The sequence below is a fragment of the Helianthus annuus genome, chromosome 14 (genome assembly GCF_002127325.2).
Source record: "Helianthus annuus cultivar XRQ/B chromosome 14, HanXRQr2.0-SUNRISE, whole genome shotgun sequence".
In the NCBI taxonomy this organism is placed as follows: Eukaryota; Viridiplantae; Streptophyta; class Magnoliopsida; order Asterales; family Asteraceae; genus Helianthus; species Helianthus annuus.
This window is the reverse complement of record NC_035446.2, coordinates 169,971,521-169,990,959: the sequence shown is the minus strand read 5'-3', so window position 1 is coordinate 169,990,959 and position 19,439 is coordinate 169,971,521. Positions and strand designations below refer to the sequence as shown.

General features: G+C 32.3%; 1 protein-coding gene across 1 annotated transcript; it reads right to left on the bottom strand.

The window, feature by feature from the left end:
* Positions 1-7,992: 7,992 nt before the first annotated feature.
* Positions 7,993-13,851, bottom strand: LOC110907861 (beta-fructofuranosidase, soluble isoenzyme I). Its single transcript, XM_022152781.2, has 7 exons — positions 13,439-13,851; positions 13,268-13,276; positions 9,376-10,232; positions 8,975-9,136; positions 8,651-8,886; positions 8,485-8,572; positions 7,993-8,363 (listed from the first exon to the last, which is right to left on the bottom strand). The coding sequence occupies exons 1-7, from the start codon at positions 13,815-13,817 to the stop codon at positions 8,157-8,159; spliced, it is 1,938 nt and encodes a 645-aa protein (XP_022008473.2). The 5' UTR covers positions 13,818-13,851; the 3' UTR covers positions 7,993-8,156.
* Between the last annotated feature and the right edge of the window lie 5,588 nt (positions 13,852-19,439).

Genomic DNA, 19,439 nt, shown 5'->3' with positions numbered 1-19,439 from the left:
GCTTTTTTTATATGTAGAGTATTATAAACCCTAATTACCACTCTATATCATATCAAGTAATTTGTTTGATGGGTATTATTGTACTAAAACCATCAAATATCTGGTATGGGAGTGCTGTTGTATTTTATGATTGCTTGGGATCAAAGCATTGTCTGTTATGTGTGGGCTTCATTATGGCGCCTACAATCTGCAGCTGCATGCGTTGTTATTTCATTAAACTGTTGTTTATTTGATAAAAGGAAGTTTTAACTTTGTTAAAACTTAAAAGTTAATGTTTAACGTCATATTTGTATTCCTACTCATTGCATTAATTAATGCAACCATTTTAAGTCTTAAATTTCTATCTCTAACTTGAATATAAATACAACTTGATTGAATATGTAAAGAATTAACTCATTAATATACAAAATTAATTACTAGAGCTTTTTAATTATTTAACTAACAAAGTGAACATCAGAATTAATATACAAAAGTATTTACTAGAGCTCTTTAATTATTGAACTAGCAAAGTGAACATCAGAATATTAAACCATTATCTTTATATAGGGTTAGGATCATGAGTGAACAACATCCTTGTTTGTGAACAGAGTGAACTAATCTCAGCCATCCATTTGTTTTTTGATTAAAAGGATATGATTGTAATTTTACCTTTAATTTTCATAAATTAGATTTAAAGCATTTTGTTTTAATTCTTGATTTCAGCTACATGTTTCCTATTTAAATCATTTTGTTTTAATTCTTGATTTCAGTTACATGTTTCCTATTTTGTAGAGATTATACATTTTCTCATGACATATTTACATTCTCTCATTTTTCCAACTTCCTTGGATGATGATTCTGTTATTAATAATTAGTAGTGCATGCGGAGTTTGGAAAAAAAAACAAAGATTTTTTTTTATTTTGTCCCCATGGCCTCTCAAGTAAATATGGGAAGTAAGGTAAAATAATCTTTAACACCAGATCTTCTCTTCTAATAAGAATATAAAAAAAATTCGCATCAATAGCATTCGTAATTTTTTATCATATAGTTTATAATACAAGGGGTAAATTTAAATTTAAATTAATTAAAATGAAGAGATCATCAATAACATTCCATTCATAGTGTTGTTATACATATATGTACTTTTTAATTTACATGTGTATGTATGTGTATAAAAAAGATATACATATGTGTATAAAACAGTTTGGCTGAATAGAAACTGTGTATAAAATATACACAAACAAAACTAACAAATGGTTTATACACATATGTACTTGTATTGGATACTCAAAGTACACATATGTATTATTCAAATTACATATGTATGCATGTGTATAAAACGAATATACCTATGTGTATAAAACAGGTAGGCTGAATAGTAATTGTGTTTATTTTTAAATTAGTAAATTAGTTAATTGATGAGAGAAATGAAGAAAGAGAATGTAATTAAATATTTAATTGGAAAGAGAACTAGTTAACAATTTACACTTATACCCTTTTCTTTTATTTTCTACACATAAATAATTAGAAAATTGCCATTATTATAAATCTCAAGATCTCATAAATCAATGGACAAGATTTGTTTATTTTGTTCACAAAAACAATATGGTTCACTCTTGAACCGTACCCTTCATAACAAATAACTATTTACTATATATTTCTCCTCATTTTTTGGTATATCCATAAACGTGTATAACGGAACTAAGAACAAGTGTCGAGAGAAATATGATATGACAATTAATTAATACTAGATATTGACATGTGACACAGAAAATGGAAAGCCTCATAATAACCTAATCTAGAATCGTAATCCAATAATACGTATCAAGGTGTTATATTGATGTCTCTCTCCTAATGTTGACCATTCAAGTCTCATTACATATTGGTATTGATTTTAGGAGTAAGTGTAGTTTGCGGTTAACCAATTGTTTAGATTTTAGCTGCTGTTTTCCACGTGTTTGCTATTTACTTTATGTTTTGGGGGTTTTCAAAAAAAAAGTTGATTTTTTAACTTTAACCCAAAAAAGTTGATTTTTTTTTACTTTTAACTCAAAAGTTTCATTATTTTCAACTTAACTTCACAAGATTTTTACCTTCAACAATTGGTCCCTACACTTTACATCTTTCGCAAATTTTCGTTTTAAATTTTGCGAGTTAAGACGGCACGACGTGCGTGTGTCGTTTAACGTTTTTTGTTTCGTTCAAAATTATGCGAGTTAACACGACGCAACATGCATGTGTGGTTCAATGTTTTACATTTATTTTTTTCGTTTGACAAGTTCGTCGCAACGCACGGATCCTGGATCGACTCAGTGTTAGTAGTCCCTGACGGTGGTGTGGCATTACTGCTATTATTATTATTAAACATTTTTAGTGTAAGGTTCTTAGTATGAATATAAGTATCTTACAAAGTTGTGAAAATGATAACACACATTAATTAAGGAAAAATACACACTTACTAAGGGCAGGCGGGGTGGGAGGCTTTCTTCACCGTGATGGAATTCTTCACGCGTGGAAGTTTCAATTTTTCCACCGCCACCCATCAAGTTTCACGCGTGAATGATGGTTTCCGTGATAAAATCAACGCATGATGGAGGAAAGGATGTGAGGGGGTGTGAGGGTTTATTGTTGGATGTTGTGAGTGATGACCATTTCCACTAAAAAAGTTGTGAGTGATGGAATAATGGTTGATAACATGGCAAAACTTGATTGGATGTTGTGAGTGATGAGTGATCACCACCCCCTCCCCTAATGCATGAAAATTTCCCATATTTGTTCCTTGTGTAATTTTGATCTTTTAAAATATCATTACAAACCATATATTTGGGTTAATTGAGTAACTCCATGTTGCCCTTTTAGGTCATGATGTATAAAAAATAAACGCAGTATGCTTGGATATGAAGTTTGCACAGAGAGCCATATAGAGAGAGAAAATGCTTGTTGGCTGCATAGTGCATACAATAAATCTATAGAACTTTCCTTTGAAGGCAAATGGAGTTATATATCAATGGTGCTTTACGGTTTGGTTTAAAACCATGAAATCATCTAAATCAGTCACTGGTTTTGTTTATAGTCGATTTTTTTTAACTCTTGGTTGGTCTGTTTTAGAAATTTTCAAACAGTAGCGAACAATTTGGTTTGTAATGTATATCGAAAACCGATTGTATAAAACAAAGTCGGATTGTAAGATTTAACAATATATTTTGATTTTTAGATACTTCATATCATATATGTGTGTGTATATACATATATGGGTCAAGTTATTCTACAAAGGCTTCTAATTGTAAGAAGTGTAAAAAGGATTTATAGAGTGATAAGTATCTAATAACCTAAAACTAAACCCACTACATCACCACCAAAAACCTAAACACCCACCCCCACCCCACCCCACCACCACCACCCAAATCCTTCTTACACTTCTTACAATTAGGATCTTTGTATTTGATCCTAATCCTATATATATTTATATTTATATAAGACTTAATTAATTAACTATATATAATTCCTTAGGCCTTGTGTAATGAGGTAACACCCCTGTCACCAAGGTGGCAGTTTGGGTGTGAGCATGCGTGAAATACCACCTCAAAGAGGCATTATGGGGGCATTCGGGGCTCTTTGTGAGTGAAATAACGAGCGCGAAAAGGAGATGTGTGTATATTTTTTGAGTCGATCTAATCTCTTCATTTGGAGAGGGGGGTGAAAATGAGGCAATTCAATACACATAGCGTTATAGTATAAAGATAAGTTGGGTATTTATATAACAAATCATTTTAGTTTTTGCTTTTTAGAGTTTAAAGTCTACTTGCACACATTTCTTATACTAGTTTCTTATATAGCAGACCCAAACTCAAGATGTAGATAAAACCATGGTCATCCCTGATAATCCAAGGGCCTTGAGTGAAGAATTTGGTAATCAGAGAGCTTAAATGAATTTGGTAATCAGAGAGATTAATTTTTCTCTCTTAATTTTTATTCATGGCCAAGATCATACTTAAATACAAAAGAAACTTGATATATCACAATATGCGATATATCCAATATTGAGGCCCTGTGGAATAGAAAAAACGGGTCACTTAATATGAAGTTATATGTATATAAAATCAACGATATGAAGGAAAATGTTGTGAAAACCTAAATTATTATTGCAGCAAATGAGCAAATGAAAAACTCAAAATTTGAATCAATTTTCATATCCTAACTTTTAAAACCTACAGACCACAAACGATACCTACCAATAATTGAGAGGGTTATGTTGGTTCTGATTTTATATAGGTTTTCATAAAGGGAAGGTTCAAATGAAAACCACTAGTTATTGTGAAAACACGAAAACTAATTAAAAAAGCCAAAAAAACATACCATTTTTTTTTTGCAAACCAATTTTCGCAGGTTTTTTATATAAAAAAAATTCAAAAAATAAAAAAAATTTGTGTAGTGCACATGTGTATGTGTACTACCCATGTGTATTATTACACATGTGTAATAAATTGTTTTTTTTTTGGAAAAAAGTTTTTTTTATATATAAAACCAGCGATTTTTATAAAAAAAAATTGAAAAAAAAAAGTGTGTTTTTTAGGCTTTTTTTAGTTAGTTTTCGAGTTTTCACAATAAAAGTGATTTTCATTTGAACCATCCTCTTCATATATAATTATCATAAAATTTTAAATTTGGATGGAATAAATAAGAATATTATTGAACCCTAATTATAAAAAAGTTAACTGATTCAAATGATTATTGTTGTTTAATCCATTAGTAGTTCGACTACGTGGCCCACTTCATTCAAGTGGGTTGCACCAAAGTATTAGGATGGAATTTAAAGTGGATTGGGCCAGGATGAAAGGTGAAAGGGCTTGAATATGTGAGCTTTGGAGGAATTAAAAAAGGCTGGGTCTATTCGCACACGCCGTTTGTCTTTTTGCACACTCAAAGCGCCCCGCTATGGCCAAAGCGGGGCGCTTTGGCTTTGGTCAACAGACAAGGACTGACTTCTGTCCAAAATGTACGTACGAATTCTTTCCACTCCTTGTCAGAGAATTTCCTCTTGCTGTTCTTATTAATATTTTGTTGAATATGGAACCGACAAAGATACTTATGCGCTTTTGGAAAAACTTGTTCACACGCGTTCATTAGCGCAAAATCCCTGTCTGTTAAAATCACGCGCGGTTCCATACATCCTGCCAGCATAGACTTGATCCTCTGCAACACCCATAGGTAGTTCTCTGACTTCTCGGCGGAAATTACAGCACAAGCAGCCGTAAACGATTTGTTTGTCGACGTCATGCCTACGACCTGAACAAATGGCAGGTTGTACATGTTCGTTTTGTATGTGGCGTCAATCATTAGCACATGCGGGAAGGCACACCACATAATGAATGATTTTTCGTGAACAAAGAAGACGTCTTCAACTTCGTTCGATATCTCATTCGTGCGCATGTAATAAGTGTAATTTTTTTCGATAAGAATGTTTTCAAGTTTTTGCATCGGAGAGTTACCTACATTTTTTTCGGCGTTGATCTTCTGAACAGCGTTGTGTATATCTTTCGGAATAAGCTTTCTAGCCGGATTGTTTTTTGTCAGCGTTCGCCAAATACTTTGGTTGCGAATATCTTGCTCTGCCAACTCCTTAACCAGTTTTTTGTCCTCCGAAGAAAGCCTTCTCGCATACGCGTGACCCTCGAAGTTTTCAATGGGAGTGTGGTTATGCTTCGCCTTCGTCACCTCGATCCTCCAAACACTTCCGGATGATTCCGAAAACCCGATCATCTCGAACGGGCAGCCTATTTTCTTGCTACCCGTTTTCCTCTGTGTAGCTACACTCTTATGCTCCCCGCCAAAAGTACATTGAAACCAAATCTTGTAATTCTCTCCTCTTTTATTCGACCTCTTTGTCACAATGAGGTAACCATTGTCTTTTGCCGTGTCTTGTACCCAACGCACCATCTCTTTACGTGACGAAAAGGTCTGCGTTGTATCAAACGAAAATGTAACCGGGTAACAACCTTCCTCGTCAACAGACGCATCCTCCGGCTCACCATCGTCACCGACATTCGAATAGACTTGATGTTCAAAGCTTTGTTCACAACCGTAACTCTGGGTTGGATAACACTCCTGCTGTACAAAGCTTTGCTCGCCACCGTAACCGAAATTTGAATAACTTTGATGACAACCGTAACTGTCGTTTGGATAACACTCCTGCTGTACAAAGCTATAGTCGCCACCGTAACCGAAATTCGAATAACCTTGTTGTGCGTAAGGGTCCTCCACAGGGGTATTCAAATCCAGCTGCACCGTGTTATCACGATAACGAATGCCAGATACAACCTCTGTCTCCCTCAAGTTGGACGACACCGGTTTCTCAAACGAGTCAGAAATAGCGGTCCCCTCGTAAGAATCAGGAACAACCGACTCGTCAGAATAATCACCGAAAAGATAGTTACTGAACCACGACATCGTTTTTTCAAAAAAATTAACTAATAGAGCAAAGAAGATCGACAGAAAACAAGGCCCGAAAACTATTCGAGTGATGAATCTGTTGTCTGGCTAGTGATTTAAAGCCAGAATTTGGGATCGAAGCGCCGCGCTATGGCCAAAGCGCGGCGCTTAGGGTTCACGGGGTGACTGAAACCTAGTCACCCTTTATGTCTGTCAGTCTGTCACTCAGTCAGTCATTCGAAACCTCGTATCACCTTTTGTCGCCCTAAGCGCCGCGCTATGGCCAAAGCGGAGCGCTTAGGGGTGTGAAAATTATTTTGGCGTGTGTGATTAGCATGATCCTTAAAAAAAATGGAACTAGAATTTGGGCTGCTACCTAACTCGGTTTCGAATAAAGCTTCCCTTGAAATATAGAAGTACTCAGTTTTGAATAAAATTTATACCGAAATGTAGAAACCAATAAGTGTATCTCAACGGTATATTTGGAATGGACGAAAACATTGTATGTTAAAAGTTATTAAAGAAAAACAATATATATGTAAAACTAATTATAAAGATTAAAACAAAACAAATTAATAAAGAAAACCAAGGCCATACGTCCTAATAAAAAAGAACTATTCACACATCTTGCATGACCCGACTCACTTTCGAATAAAGTTTACCTTGAAACGTAGACGTGCTCGGTTTTGAATAAAAATATATACCGAAATGTAGACACCAATATGCATGTTTCAACGGTATATTCGGAATAGACGAAAGCGTTGTATCTTAAAAGTTATTAAAGAAAAACAATATATATGTAAAAACGGTATATTCGGAATTGACGAAAGCGTTGTATATTAAAAGTTATTAAAGAAAAACAATATACATGTAAAATTACTTACATAGATTAAAGCAAAATATGAAAACAATACATACGAAAGCGTTGTATCTTTAAAGTTATTAAAGAAAAACAATATGGTCCATATGCGAGTCCATAAGCCCATTTATATTTCTGGTTAAGTTTTGTGGCCCGAATCTTATACTACATGAAAATATGAAAACATGTATACCATCAACCTTTTTTGTTTTAAAGAAGAGCTTTTTCTTGTAGTTTTAACAATTTAGGTTGATTTGAAAAAAAAAATTAGTAAGTTTGGATTATCATTTGTGAATTCAGTCTATATCTGATCGTTGACCACATAATCTATATATAAAAAATGGACGACACAAAGTTCGGCAAAACGAGTCAGTTGGTTGTGTCATCAATGCAGGTTTGGGTCCAAACGGACATTGTAAAAGTTATCAAAATGTTTGTACGTTAAAACGTGTTCTAACTAATTGTGTTGGGTTGAAACAAGTTGTTTAAAAAAAGTGCAAATGGGAACACCCATTACATCGTTTATTTAATTATAATTTTTTTTTGCGATAGTGACACGAGGTGACTGCGGTCGACGAGGAGGCACGATAGCATGGAGGTGGTAGTGGCGACCGGTAAGTGTTGGCAGCATTGGAGTTTTGCGCTGACCAGTAGGTAGTAACGTCATTTGCACATATATTAAGTTAGCAAGTTTAATAAAAGTGATATGTTTTAGTCCATTGTATTTGTAGTAGACAATCAACCCATTTTACAAACACAAAATTTACACAAATCAGCCCATTTCTTGAAGATTAATAATGATTATTAGGCTGTAGATGAAAAATATAATTAAATGAAATAAAATGACAGGTAATGAATACAACATATTGACTTTCTATTCTAGTAGTTTCAACGTTCCAAATTGAGGAATGGAAAATAGTCGATATGTGCAGAATCCATATTCCAAACATTTACATTTGCTGTTACGGTTATCCCTGTTGCATTGTTAAACAGAAACACCTTTGCTTTCGAGTAAATTGCTTTTGTAGGATACACCCTTGATGTTATAACCGTTCTTCCACCTTGCCCAAAGCTTTCCACTATTGAATGATCAATCTGAAATATTTTATAAGTTAAAATTTTTATAGTTTATAGATGTATATTTTTCTATAATTATTAAAACATTTTGATTTTATTTTATTAATAACGCTGACATAAGTTATATATCAATTCATACCAATAATCGCATGCTAAAGTTTTCTTCATGTAGCACAGGAACACTGCTTCCGTAGATTAATTTAGTGACATCTGGAGCTCTTGATGATCTACATAAATATACACGTTAATTTTCATTATTCAGTAATAAATTAGTTTCTTGTATGATTGTTAAATTATATGCTTACTTGGATTGGTCGGCACAAAAATGAGTTTGAGCAACCCCATCACTACCTTTAGCAATATAGAAATATATAGGAGTTTGCTCGGTAAGTTTTTCATCTGCAAGCACTACTAACCCAAATGGTCCAAAGGCACCTCTTGAAGAGGCACCGCCACTTGTGGTGCAATTGTAACCCACATCTGCCTCAACTGATGTCTTCACTGCTTCCTTATCCATTTCAAATGTCGCTATAATATCTAACTGCGTACATCAAATAATTTAAAAAAAATGTTAACAATCTAGTCACGTGTAAACAATATATACTTTATTTACTCAAAATAAGCATCACCTGTGTAGCCAAGCCTACGTCAAGAGGCACGAGAGATCCTGGTTCCAGCAACACTTTCTCGTATACCGTAACTTTGGACCTCAACTTCTCTACCTCTTTAATCGGCCATTGAAAAACATTTGTCCCCGTCTTTTTGTCAAACACCACTTCTCTTGGAATGGTCTATGTAACATAAAAGTATAAGTAAATAACATTATTAGTTATTGTTTTATATAGTCATTGTTGTTAACAACCAAAGGCAACTATAGTCATTGGCAGAGTCATAGTATTATACGGGTCAACCACCTCCATAGGAGTTATCTATACGCTAAAGTTCTAATCACCCCTCCCCCCCCCCCCCCCACAACCCTAAAAGTCCCTTATAAAGAAACTCTTAAGTCCGCCACTAGTTATAGTTTTACCTGAACAGAGGACCATCCCTTCAAGATGTCAGCAGCTTCACTATCTGTTTCTCCAATCCAACCCCAAAGAAGTCGCCTTTGCGTATTTTGGTCATAAAATGTTTTCGATGCATAGTACTTTCCATAATCCAGTCGTAACCCGATACCCACATCTAACTCCGGATCATCAGGCGTCCATTTGCTACTAATCGGGTCATACGTCCCTAATGCATAATAATCATGTTTATCATCATCCAAGCTTGATTTCAACACATGCTTAATACCAGGTCCATTGAAAGACGTGTCCAACCCGTTTGACTCAGTTGTTGACACGGGATAAAAGTCAACACACTCCCACATACCCGTACCTGGAACAGCATGCATCAAATTCTCTAATAACTCGTAGCTTGTAAAATCTGTTGTTTCGTAAACTAGTGTTATGCCCGTTTTATTAACCTTTGACCCTAATGCGACCCGCCATTTTCCATTTGGCCCAAGCCATGCTGTTGTGGGATCCCTAAAGTCCTTAGTGCCAATACCGGGTGGAGGGACCAAAACTGGATTACCAGGATACTTGATCCAATCCAGGAGGAGGGGATCAGATAGGTTGGCAGGGTATGCTAAGTTTTGGACCTGCACTTCCTCATTAGTGTCCCCAGTGTATAACATGATGATCCTACCATCAGGGAGGATTGTAGCCGATCCTGTCCAAACGCCGTTGATATCATACCATTGATCTGGCACCATAGCAAACGGTAGATGAAACCAGTTAATCAAGTCCTCCGAGATAGCATGTCCCCACGATATGTTCCCCCAAACAGCCGCATCCGGATTATATTGATAGAAGAAATGGTACCACCCCATGTGATATAATGGACCTGCGCGCATTACATAAAATTTCATCACGAATTGTTGATTCTTGTTTCTTGCTAGAAGCTTGTTTAATGTCCCGTTTTAATGTATCGCCGCATTAAAAAAAAAATACCAATCGTCACGATGACACGATGACAAAAGAAACTCAAAACTATTTTTTCTAACTTTTTGTAACAAGAGTACTATGACTAGGGTAATAATTAAATGACTTGTTTGAGAGTTTTTTCCTAAACTAGTGTAGTTACAAAAAATATTTACCTTTTTGGGTACTTTAAAAGATATTTACCAAAATGGGTACTTTCCTTTATCTCTTTTATTTTTATTAAATACTTGTTTTTCTCTCTCCTAATCTAATTGAATAAAGCCTAAATTAATGGTACCTAAATAAAATATAATGGTTAATTTAAAAAACTTACATTATTGTAACATTTTCATTTTTTTAGTTTCACGTATTTTTAATCAGTGTATCTTTAGTTTAAGAATAAAAAACTAATTTAATAATTTAGTCAATTTATAATTAATAAATTCTCCTTATCATTATTATGTATAGTATATATTAAATAGTTATACGTTCAATTTTTTTTTTAATTGATTTAAGATTTAATTACACAGATGGACCCTATGGTTTATAGTTAGTTTTACCTTTGGTTACTAACTTTTTTTTTAACAGGTTTAAGTTTTATGGTTTCAATTTTGTAAGACCTTTGGTTACTAACACCAAAATTATCAATATAATGACTAAAATACCCTTCCATAGGGTCCATCTGTGCAATTAACTCTTAAATCAATTTTATAAAAATTTTAAATTAAAATTATTTTAGTCTACAACAATTTTTAAAAAAAAATCGAATGTATAACTATTTAATCTATAGTATACATAATAATGAGAATAAGATTACACTGTTAATTATAAATTAAGTAAATGATTAAATTGGTTTTTTATTCTTAAAGCCAAATTAAAAGCTGAGAAACACTAATTAAAAAAACGTGAAATAAAAAAAATTACAAAAATGTAAGTTTTTTAAATTAACTATTATATTTTATTTAGGTACCATTAATTTAGGCTTTATTTAATTAGATTATGAGAGAGATACAAGTATTTAATAAAAATAAAAGAGATAAAGGAAAATACCCATTTTGGTAAATATTTTTTAAAGTACTTAAAAAGGTAAATATTTTTTGTAACTACACTAGTTTTGGAAAAAACTCCTTGTTTGATACTTGTTGTGTACTTTTTATTTAACAAATATTATATTTAGTTAGAACAAAAATATACGAAATGTAACCTAACGTCAACAAATGAAACCCAATAATTTCGTATACGGCAGTTGAAGTTAACACGTCGTAAAAAAGCTTAAAAAACGGAACCTCAATAATTTCGTATGCCACGTGTTATAATATGATAGGCTTGCCAATGAAAAACAAGTAGCAAACATGATCCACGATGATCGTGGAAAATTTATCCATAAATCCACGTCAGATCTGATTCGAATCCGTATCCATTTGATTTTGTAAAAAATATATGTATATATGTATAGAGAGAGTATGTCTAGGTGTAACATAAATGTCAATATTTATGATTGTACGACATATTAATACACATTATGGACTTATCTTCCCAAACATATATTGCAACTAGGGATGGGATTGGCAGTACAATATTCGTACCCGTACCAATACCAAAAATACCAGTTTTGAATTTGAATAAAACTGGTTCTTAAATACCGTATCGAATATATTGGTATAGTATAGGACTATAGGTACGAGTATTCGGTATGGTACCCACTTTGTTACCTCTTTGTTTTATTTTAGTTTTTGAGCACTCATACGAGTACTATATAGGTAAAATCGGCACGGATACTAATATAGTACAAGTACCAAATTGATGAAATTAGTAAGAGTAATGATACAATATGGGTACCAAATAAGTAAAATCAATACGGGTATCATAAATACCATAATATGAAATAAAACATAATATAGAAAAACTTTTAAAGTTCTATATATAAAATTCGGTACCAATACCCTTTTTACCCGTACACGTACCGAATATCAAAATCAATAAAACTGGGTACCAATACATGTACCGAGTACCTAAAATGGGTACAAATACAGGTACGGGTATAGGTACGGATATTTGAGAAAAAAAATGCTCATTCCTAATTGCAACAATCCGCTTGATATGTAATCTAACATACAATTTGGTTATTTTAGTAGACATGTAAAATACCCTTTAAGTTACTATACAATCATTTTAAAAGTTTCTTGTCTCTTTTTACAAAAAAAAAAAAAAAAAAAATGTATGAAATAATACTACTAGTTACTATACAATCATTTAAATGGTTTTTTTGTAGTGGTCTGTCATTGATTTCAATTTGCAGTTAAAAAAATAGTACGTCTATCACTGATTTTTGAAAAACAATTGCTATTTGGAAAAATAATTGATGCGTCTATTAACCAAAAACACACGTGCTATATAGAAAAGATTTTTATACAGCAATATGATCATATTATCATAACAATATATTCTATGGTATTTGGACTTTTCTTTCATAAGGCTAAGAAGGGTACTTCAAGGTCTTTACAGGCCACACACTTATTGTCGATTCATAATAGATATAGCGACATTTATCTGTCCATTTAATGACCACGTTAATCCTCGATATTAAATAAAATATTTTTTTTATTAAAATCCAATTTGTTGTTTTAATAGATGGAAAATAAAGCTTATCTATTGCATGATAATAAAAATGGATATGCAATACAATATTATTATATTAGTAAGTTAATCTTACTTTTCCACAAATATTGGCAAACTAGAGTTGACTAACTTAATTAATAGAATATGAAGTACTAATTTAATGTCTTAATCTCTTTTTTAAGTTATATAACTAGCGTCTGCAACTGTATAAGGTTCTCAAAACACATAATAAAAATTATTATTTTTTCTAATAAAATATATCAAAATAACTTACATGAGCAAGAATCTCAAAACAAATGATTAAAAAATGATTAATAGCAAGAGAGAGGGAGAGCATACCATTGGGATCTATAGAAGAATCACATCAATCAGCAGAATTTCAACGATCAAAAATCATTAATGGGATTCAAAAAATAAGAAAAATGAATTAGTAATGATGAAAAAATAAAATGGATCTTAATATTCTATAATTCTATAAGTAATATATGGTTGTCTAATATTAGTAATTACCATTCATCCAGTTTTTTGGAGGTTGAAAATGAAAGCCTGTCCTTTGCCATGAAAGCATAGCATTGGTCCAAGGGTATATGTCCTCCACGTCGGAGGATGCTAGCTCGATATTACTCTTCTCCGACACCCCTTGTGGCGGTCCTCTTGATACGGGTATTGCACGCGATGACTCTTTGTTGCGAGAGTCATCTAGATGTGGTTGGTTATGTTGGTTGAGGATGAGTGCTATTAAAGATGAAAAAAATAGCATGGAGAGAAAGATTCCGGACAAGAGGGTGATGGGTCGTTGACGTGTAGATGACGATGGATGGCGGTGGTTGTCGGCATCCGGCAACGGAGAATATGAGGTAGAAGTTGTATGTTCAAGATCAGCATTCATTGTGATAAAATTGGATGTAGGAGGGGGACGAGTTATGAGTATTTATATAAGAATGGACATTTCTAGTATGTTGATTGGAGGGAGATGGCCCGGGTAATGGGTTGCCCATTGGTAAGGCCGGTGGGTCAAGTCAAATAGCATATAGATTTTTTTTAAACGGCAAATTGGATCACTAACGGAATAGTGAGTTATCATTGTGTCACTAATGGATACATTCGATCATATCCATTTCCACTAGGCAATAATGTCTATATACCAATTCAGAAAAAAAATCCAATAAATTTGAGAAAAAACCATTGTGAGAATCGAACAAAGGACCTAAACAAAAATAGACCCGTAATGCTACGGTAAAACTTAATAATAGTTTTCCGGCCAAAAAATGTTTTTTTCCGGCGACCGGGGACTAACGATGTTAGGATTCTGTTAGTCAGTGTCCATTGCTGATCAATATTTTAATAGTTAGGACTGCCAATGATTAATTTTTAAGTTAAAACTGTTAATAGCTAGGATTATTAAATCCAATATTCATCTATGAGAAGTTTTGACTTCTATAAAAGCAATCATATATAAAAGTTATATTATATTGACATCAGTGGCGGACTTACAAATTATTTGTCTGGGGTGCAGATGAGGTGTTCAACCATATTTTCAAGTGGTGCGGTCGAGTTTTTTGCCTAAAATATACACTATTTTTTTTTCCAAGGGGTGTGGCCGCCCACCCTGACCAAAATATAGGTCCGCCCCTGATTGACATGTTTAACATACATATGAGTTTTAAAAAGTAACTGCATATCATTTTTTATAGCCATGATGTGAAATATCAAAGATCTATAATAATAACTAATACATGTGAATTAAGTTTACGTTTCAATATAACCAAATCTAATTGGTCAGTGGATTTCTTTTGTGTTGTTTTTGTCTGCCTTTTTCAACAGCACTTTATAATATAGCAAATCCAACACATGGTTTTTATTTGCTTGACTTAACAAGTCATATATGATTATTTGTTTGAAAATTATATAAACAAATATGAACTTGATCGAAAATACAAAATTTTCAAGATGTTTTTCAAGACTTTGATGTTACACAGCCTCTCTTTCATCATTTATTCTACAAATTTAACAGTATTGGGTTTAATGTAGCGACGGTGTACGATAGTGATGATGGTGGTTAAAGAGAATTTTTGGTGATGATTCTGGTGGAATGAAGCATAGTAGAAGAAATAGGGTTTTAATAAGAAGATGGTGAGATTACAGATTTGCCCCTCAGTCAAACGGTCAAACTAACATCCGTTTGACAGAAGATAATAACCTGCCTCCGTCATCCAACAGAGAGGCAAATTACACTTTACTCTTCTACTTATTACTTATTTTAGACGGTTTTATACCTAGCGAAATATATATATGTTCTTTTTTTTATATAAACTAGATTATTTATATATTATATAGAAGGCTTTTATCTCTTTTCCTTGGTCCACCTAAGCCAATGGCATAGTGATTCATCAAATATATGATTATCCATCATCCACGGTGTTGGCATGAATGCATTGATTGAGGTACATAAGAGGCTAGAGTATTCTTTCATTATTTGGAGTTTTATTTAGTCTTTATATTATCTTTTAAATGAGTTTTGATTGTACAAAATATATCTAAAACATAAAAGGATTTAGTGATCTAAGAGTCGAACGAACTAGCCATTTAAAATTAAGTTTAGTGTCAAAATATGTATAACATAACTAATATTGACACATTTAGAGTTAATTGCTCGGATGGTCCATGTGGTTTCAAGTTTTTTCACGTTTAGTCCCCACCTTTTGAAAATAGCATGTATGCTCCCTATGGTTTGTCATTTTGTTACTCGGATAGTCCCTGAGTAGATGTTAGTTAGTTTGAAAATAGCAGGTATGCTCCCTATTGTTTGTCATTTTGTTACTCGGATAGTCCCCAGAGTAAATGTTGGGGGACTATCCGAGTAACAAAATGACAAACCATAGGGAGCATACATGTTATTTTCAAAAGGTGAGGACTAAACGTGAAAAAACTTGAAACCACAGGGACCATCCGAGCAATTAACTCACACATTTATGAAAGTACTAGATTAGAACCCCGTGTATTACACGGGCTAAATAAATGTGAATTTATATACTAAATAATAAAATAATATATCTTTAAAAACTTTGTTTATTACATGGCTTGAATACATATAATTTTATATACTAAAAACTAAAAAGTTATATCTTTAAAAACCCCTTGTATTGTTGTACAGATTGAATAAATATAATTTTATACATCAAAAAATGAAAAAAAATAGTAAATAATAAATTATTTATATATTTAAAAAACCCCGTGTATTGTACGGGTTGAATAAATCTAATTTTATATATCAAATAAAAAAAGTTATTTTTAAAAACTCATGTATTACACAGATTGTATAAATGTAATTTTGTATAATAATTTATAAAAAAATTAATTCTTTAAAAAACCACGTGTATTACACGGGTTGAATTTATATATCAAATAATAAAAAATTATATTTTTAAATACCTCATGTATTACACGGGTTGGATAAATGTAATTTTGTATAGTAAACGATAAAAAATATTGTATCTTAAAAAACCCCGTTTGTTACACGGGTTGAATAAATGTAATTTTATATAGTAAATAATAAAAACTTATATCTTTAAAAAACCTCGTGTAATACACGAGTTGAGTTCTGATTAATTTCAGATTTTGATTTCCTGCATTTTCTCTCCTATTAAATAATAATAATTTTTCGAGTAAACTTCCGTTTTGCTCCCTGTGGTTTGGTCACTTTAATGGTTTTGCCTCAAACCTTTAAAAATAGCCATTTTACTCCCTGATGTTTTGGTTTTGTTGCCAGTTTGCTCCCTGCTGGGAGCAAAATGGAAAAACAAACAATTTGGATGGAGTTAGAGACGGGGAGCAAACTGGCAAAAAAACCGAAACATCAGGGAGTAAAATGGCTATTTTTAAAGATTTGGAGCAAAACCGTTAAAGTGACCAAACCACAGGGAGCAAAACAAAAGTTTACTCTAATTTTTCTCTCCTTAAAATTACATCTTAAGTCATATTCTTATTTTTATAAAACATATTTAAAAAATATATAATATTTTATTTAAAATAAATATATTTAAAACATTTACTGATTATAAAAAGTTAAATATATTTAAAACATATTACTGATTATAAAGAGTCATAGACAATAATAATGTTACCTAAATTTGGATGTAAAAATATAAACGTAAATATTAAAACAAAATCTCTCTACGATATAATAAAACTATAATGTAACCTATTCCTATATCTAAGAAAATATATTATACAAATAATAATTTAATATTAATTGTATATTTTCTAAATAAGTTTTTAATCTATACTATATCTCTACGTATATCTCATAATTATATATATTAAATAGTATATCTTTACGTATATTTCATAAATAATTATTTTACCTAAATTTGGATGTAAACGTATAAACGTAAATATTAAAATAAAATCTCTCTAAAATAAAAAAAATAATAAAACTATAATGTAATCTATTCCTATATCTAAGGAAATATATTATAAAAATAATAATTTAATATTAATAGTATATTTTCTAAATAAGTTTTTAATCTATACTATATCTCTACGTATATCTCAGAATTATATATATTAAATAGTATATCTCTACGTATATCTCATAAATAATTATTTAATCTTAAATAATTATTTAATTTTAATAGGCTAAAAAATAGATAGCTCCAATGAGTGACATGTGTCTCCAAAGTGGTTTCTTTTATTATATAGTATAGATATAGATGTATCCATTGCCAATTGGCGGACCCAGGAATTTTTCTATGGGGGTGCGGAACATTTTTAAAAATTTTAGGCCCCTAGGTATATGAGTAAAAATATCGGTTCGTATCGGGTCGGGTCGGGTCGGTCATGTAAAACAAACGAACATCAAACTAAAAATTTATATAATAATCAAAAACATGTAAACTTTGTTACAAACATAATTAAAACGTCGACGCCCTACGGGTTTTCATTTTTTGAAATCTATTCAAAACATCATTTAAAACTAAATTTTTTAAACAATTCTTTCTCTATATAACATAAGTTCATCGCTCCATAACATAATGTTTCAATTTTAATTTTCAACTATTCAAGCCTAGAAATCATAACGTTACTTGTAATCACCCTAAAAATATATAAACAACATAATCACCCTAAAAATCATCTAAAAAACCATAAACAACGTCAAAACACACAAAATTTCAAACATATTTAACAACTTTATTACCTTTTTTTCTCCTACAATATCAACCAAAATCATCAAAATACAAAGAAACTTACCCGTGTTCGAATTCCGGTTAGATTTGGTGTCAAACGACGGTGGTATGGTGGCTGATTACGGTGGTCGCCGGCTGCTGGACTGTTGTCGCTGGGTGATGTTGTTCATTGGCAGTGCAGGGACGCAAGAGAGGGAGAGAGCGGGAGAGAATTTCTAAAGGTTTTGGTCTTTAATTATTTTATTATAGTTTGAAAATTATTTTATTATAGTTTGAAATATTGTTGGGTTTGGTTAATGGGCTAAGACTTAGGTGGCTAGCTAGTTAGGAATTATAAGTGGGTAAATGTATGGGTATTTGGGTTTAGTTAGTTAGGTATTAAAAGATATATAATTTAGGTAGTATTTTTTTTTAAATAAGAGTTTACCAAAAAATTAAAATATAAATTGATAACACTTTTGTCGAAAAATCCAAGGGGTGCGGACGAAAAATTCCAAGGGGTGCGGACAGGATTTTCGACGGAATTTAACACTAGTTTTTTTTTTTCTCCGGGGATACGCCCGCCCACCTGAAGTGGGCTTGGGTCCGCCCAAAGAAGTGGAGTGGGCTTGGGTCCGCCCAAAGAATCTCCTTAATAAATCAGTGGGTCTACTCTAATAAACACCTAAGAAACCACATAATATGTTACCATGCAAAATGAAATTTAAAGTTAGATTATTATACGATTAATTATTTTGAATTACATTGATTTCGTAAAATTATTAAAGAATTAATTTAAATAGAATTGTTAGTGTACCATAAAATACAGAAAATAAGTGGATTTATGAGCTAAGAAAACAACTGCATAACCGAGGGACCAAGGTTCACAAATCCAAAAGTCTGTGGACTCTTATTTGGAGAAGTTGGACAAGGGAAAACGGTGAAGGAAAACCCAAACTTCAAACGCACATAACGTGGGCTAGGATTGGATTACGGTGCACACGACCAGCATGGCATTGAAAAGTCTCGACGAGTCTAATCATGTGGCAAACCACCAACCCAACTGTCAAGCCAAAATTCACTGATTAATGGTTCCGATTTCGTCAATCAGGAATTTTCCTTCAATTTCATCAATCTTCAGATGTTAACTAAAGTGTGTAAATCAGTTACCAACATAATTTACACGTTTATTTATGGTCTTAATTTGAATAAACTTGAGATAATTTGTAATTTCAAAAATTTGACAAACCTGCCAAAGCTAGAAACTACCTATAAATGGACACATATTGTATTGGTTTAAGCATTCAAAAATTTATATACTTTTTTTACAATTATTCGTTGTGTTT

Bases quoted from the DNA above. Each gene is read 5' to 3' on its own strand.
- LOC110907861 (XM_022152781.2), bottom strand. From the start codon at position 13,817: ATGAATGCTGATCTTGAACATACAACTTCTACCTCATATTCTCCGTTG. The intron at 9,137-9,375 runs GTAAAACTATAA...TATGTTACATAG, and splicing joins AGGGATGGTCCTCTGTTCAG to ACCATTCCAAGAGAAGTGGT. The intron at 8,573-8,650 runs GTAAGCATATAA...ATATTTATGTAG, and splicing joins TTTTGTGCCGACCAATCCAA to ATCATCAAGAGCTCCAGATG.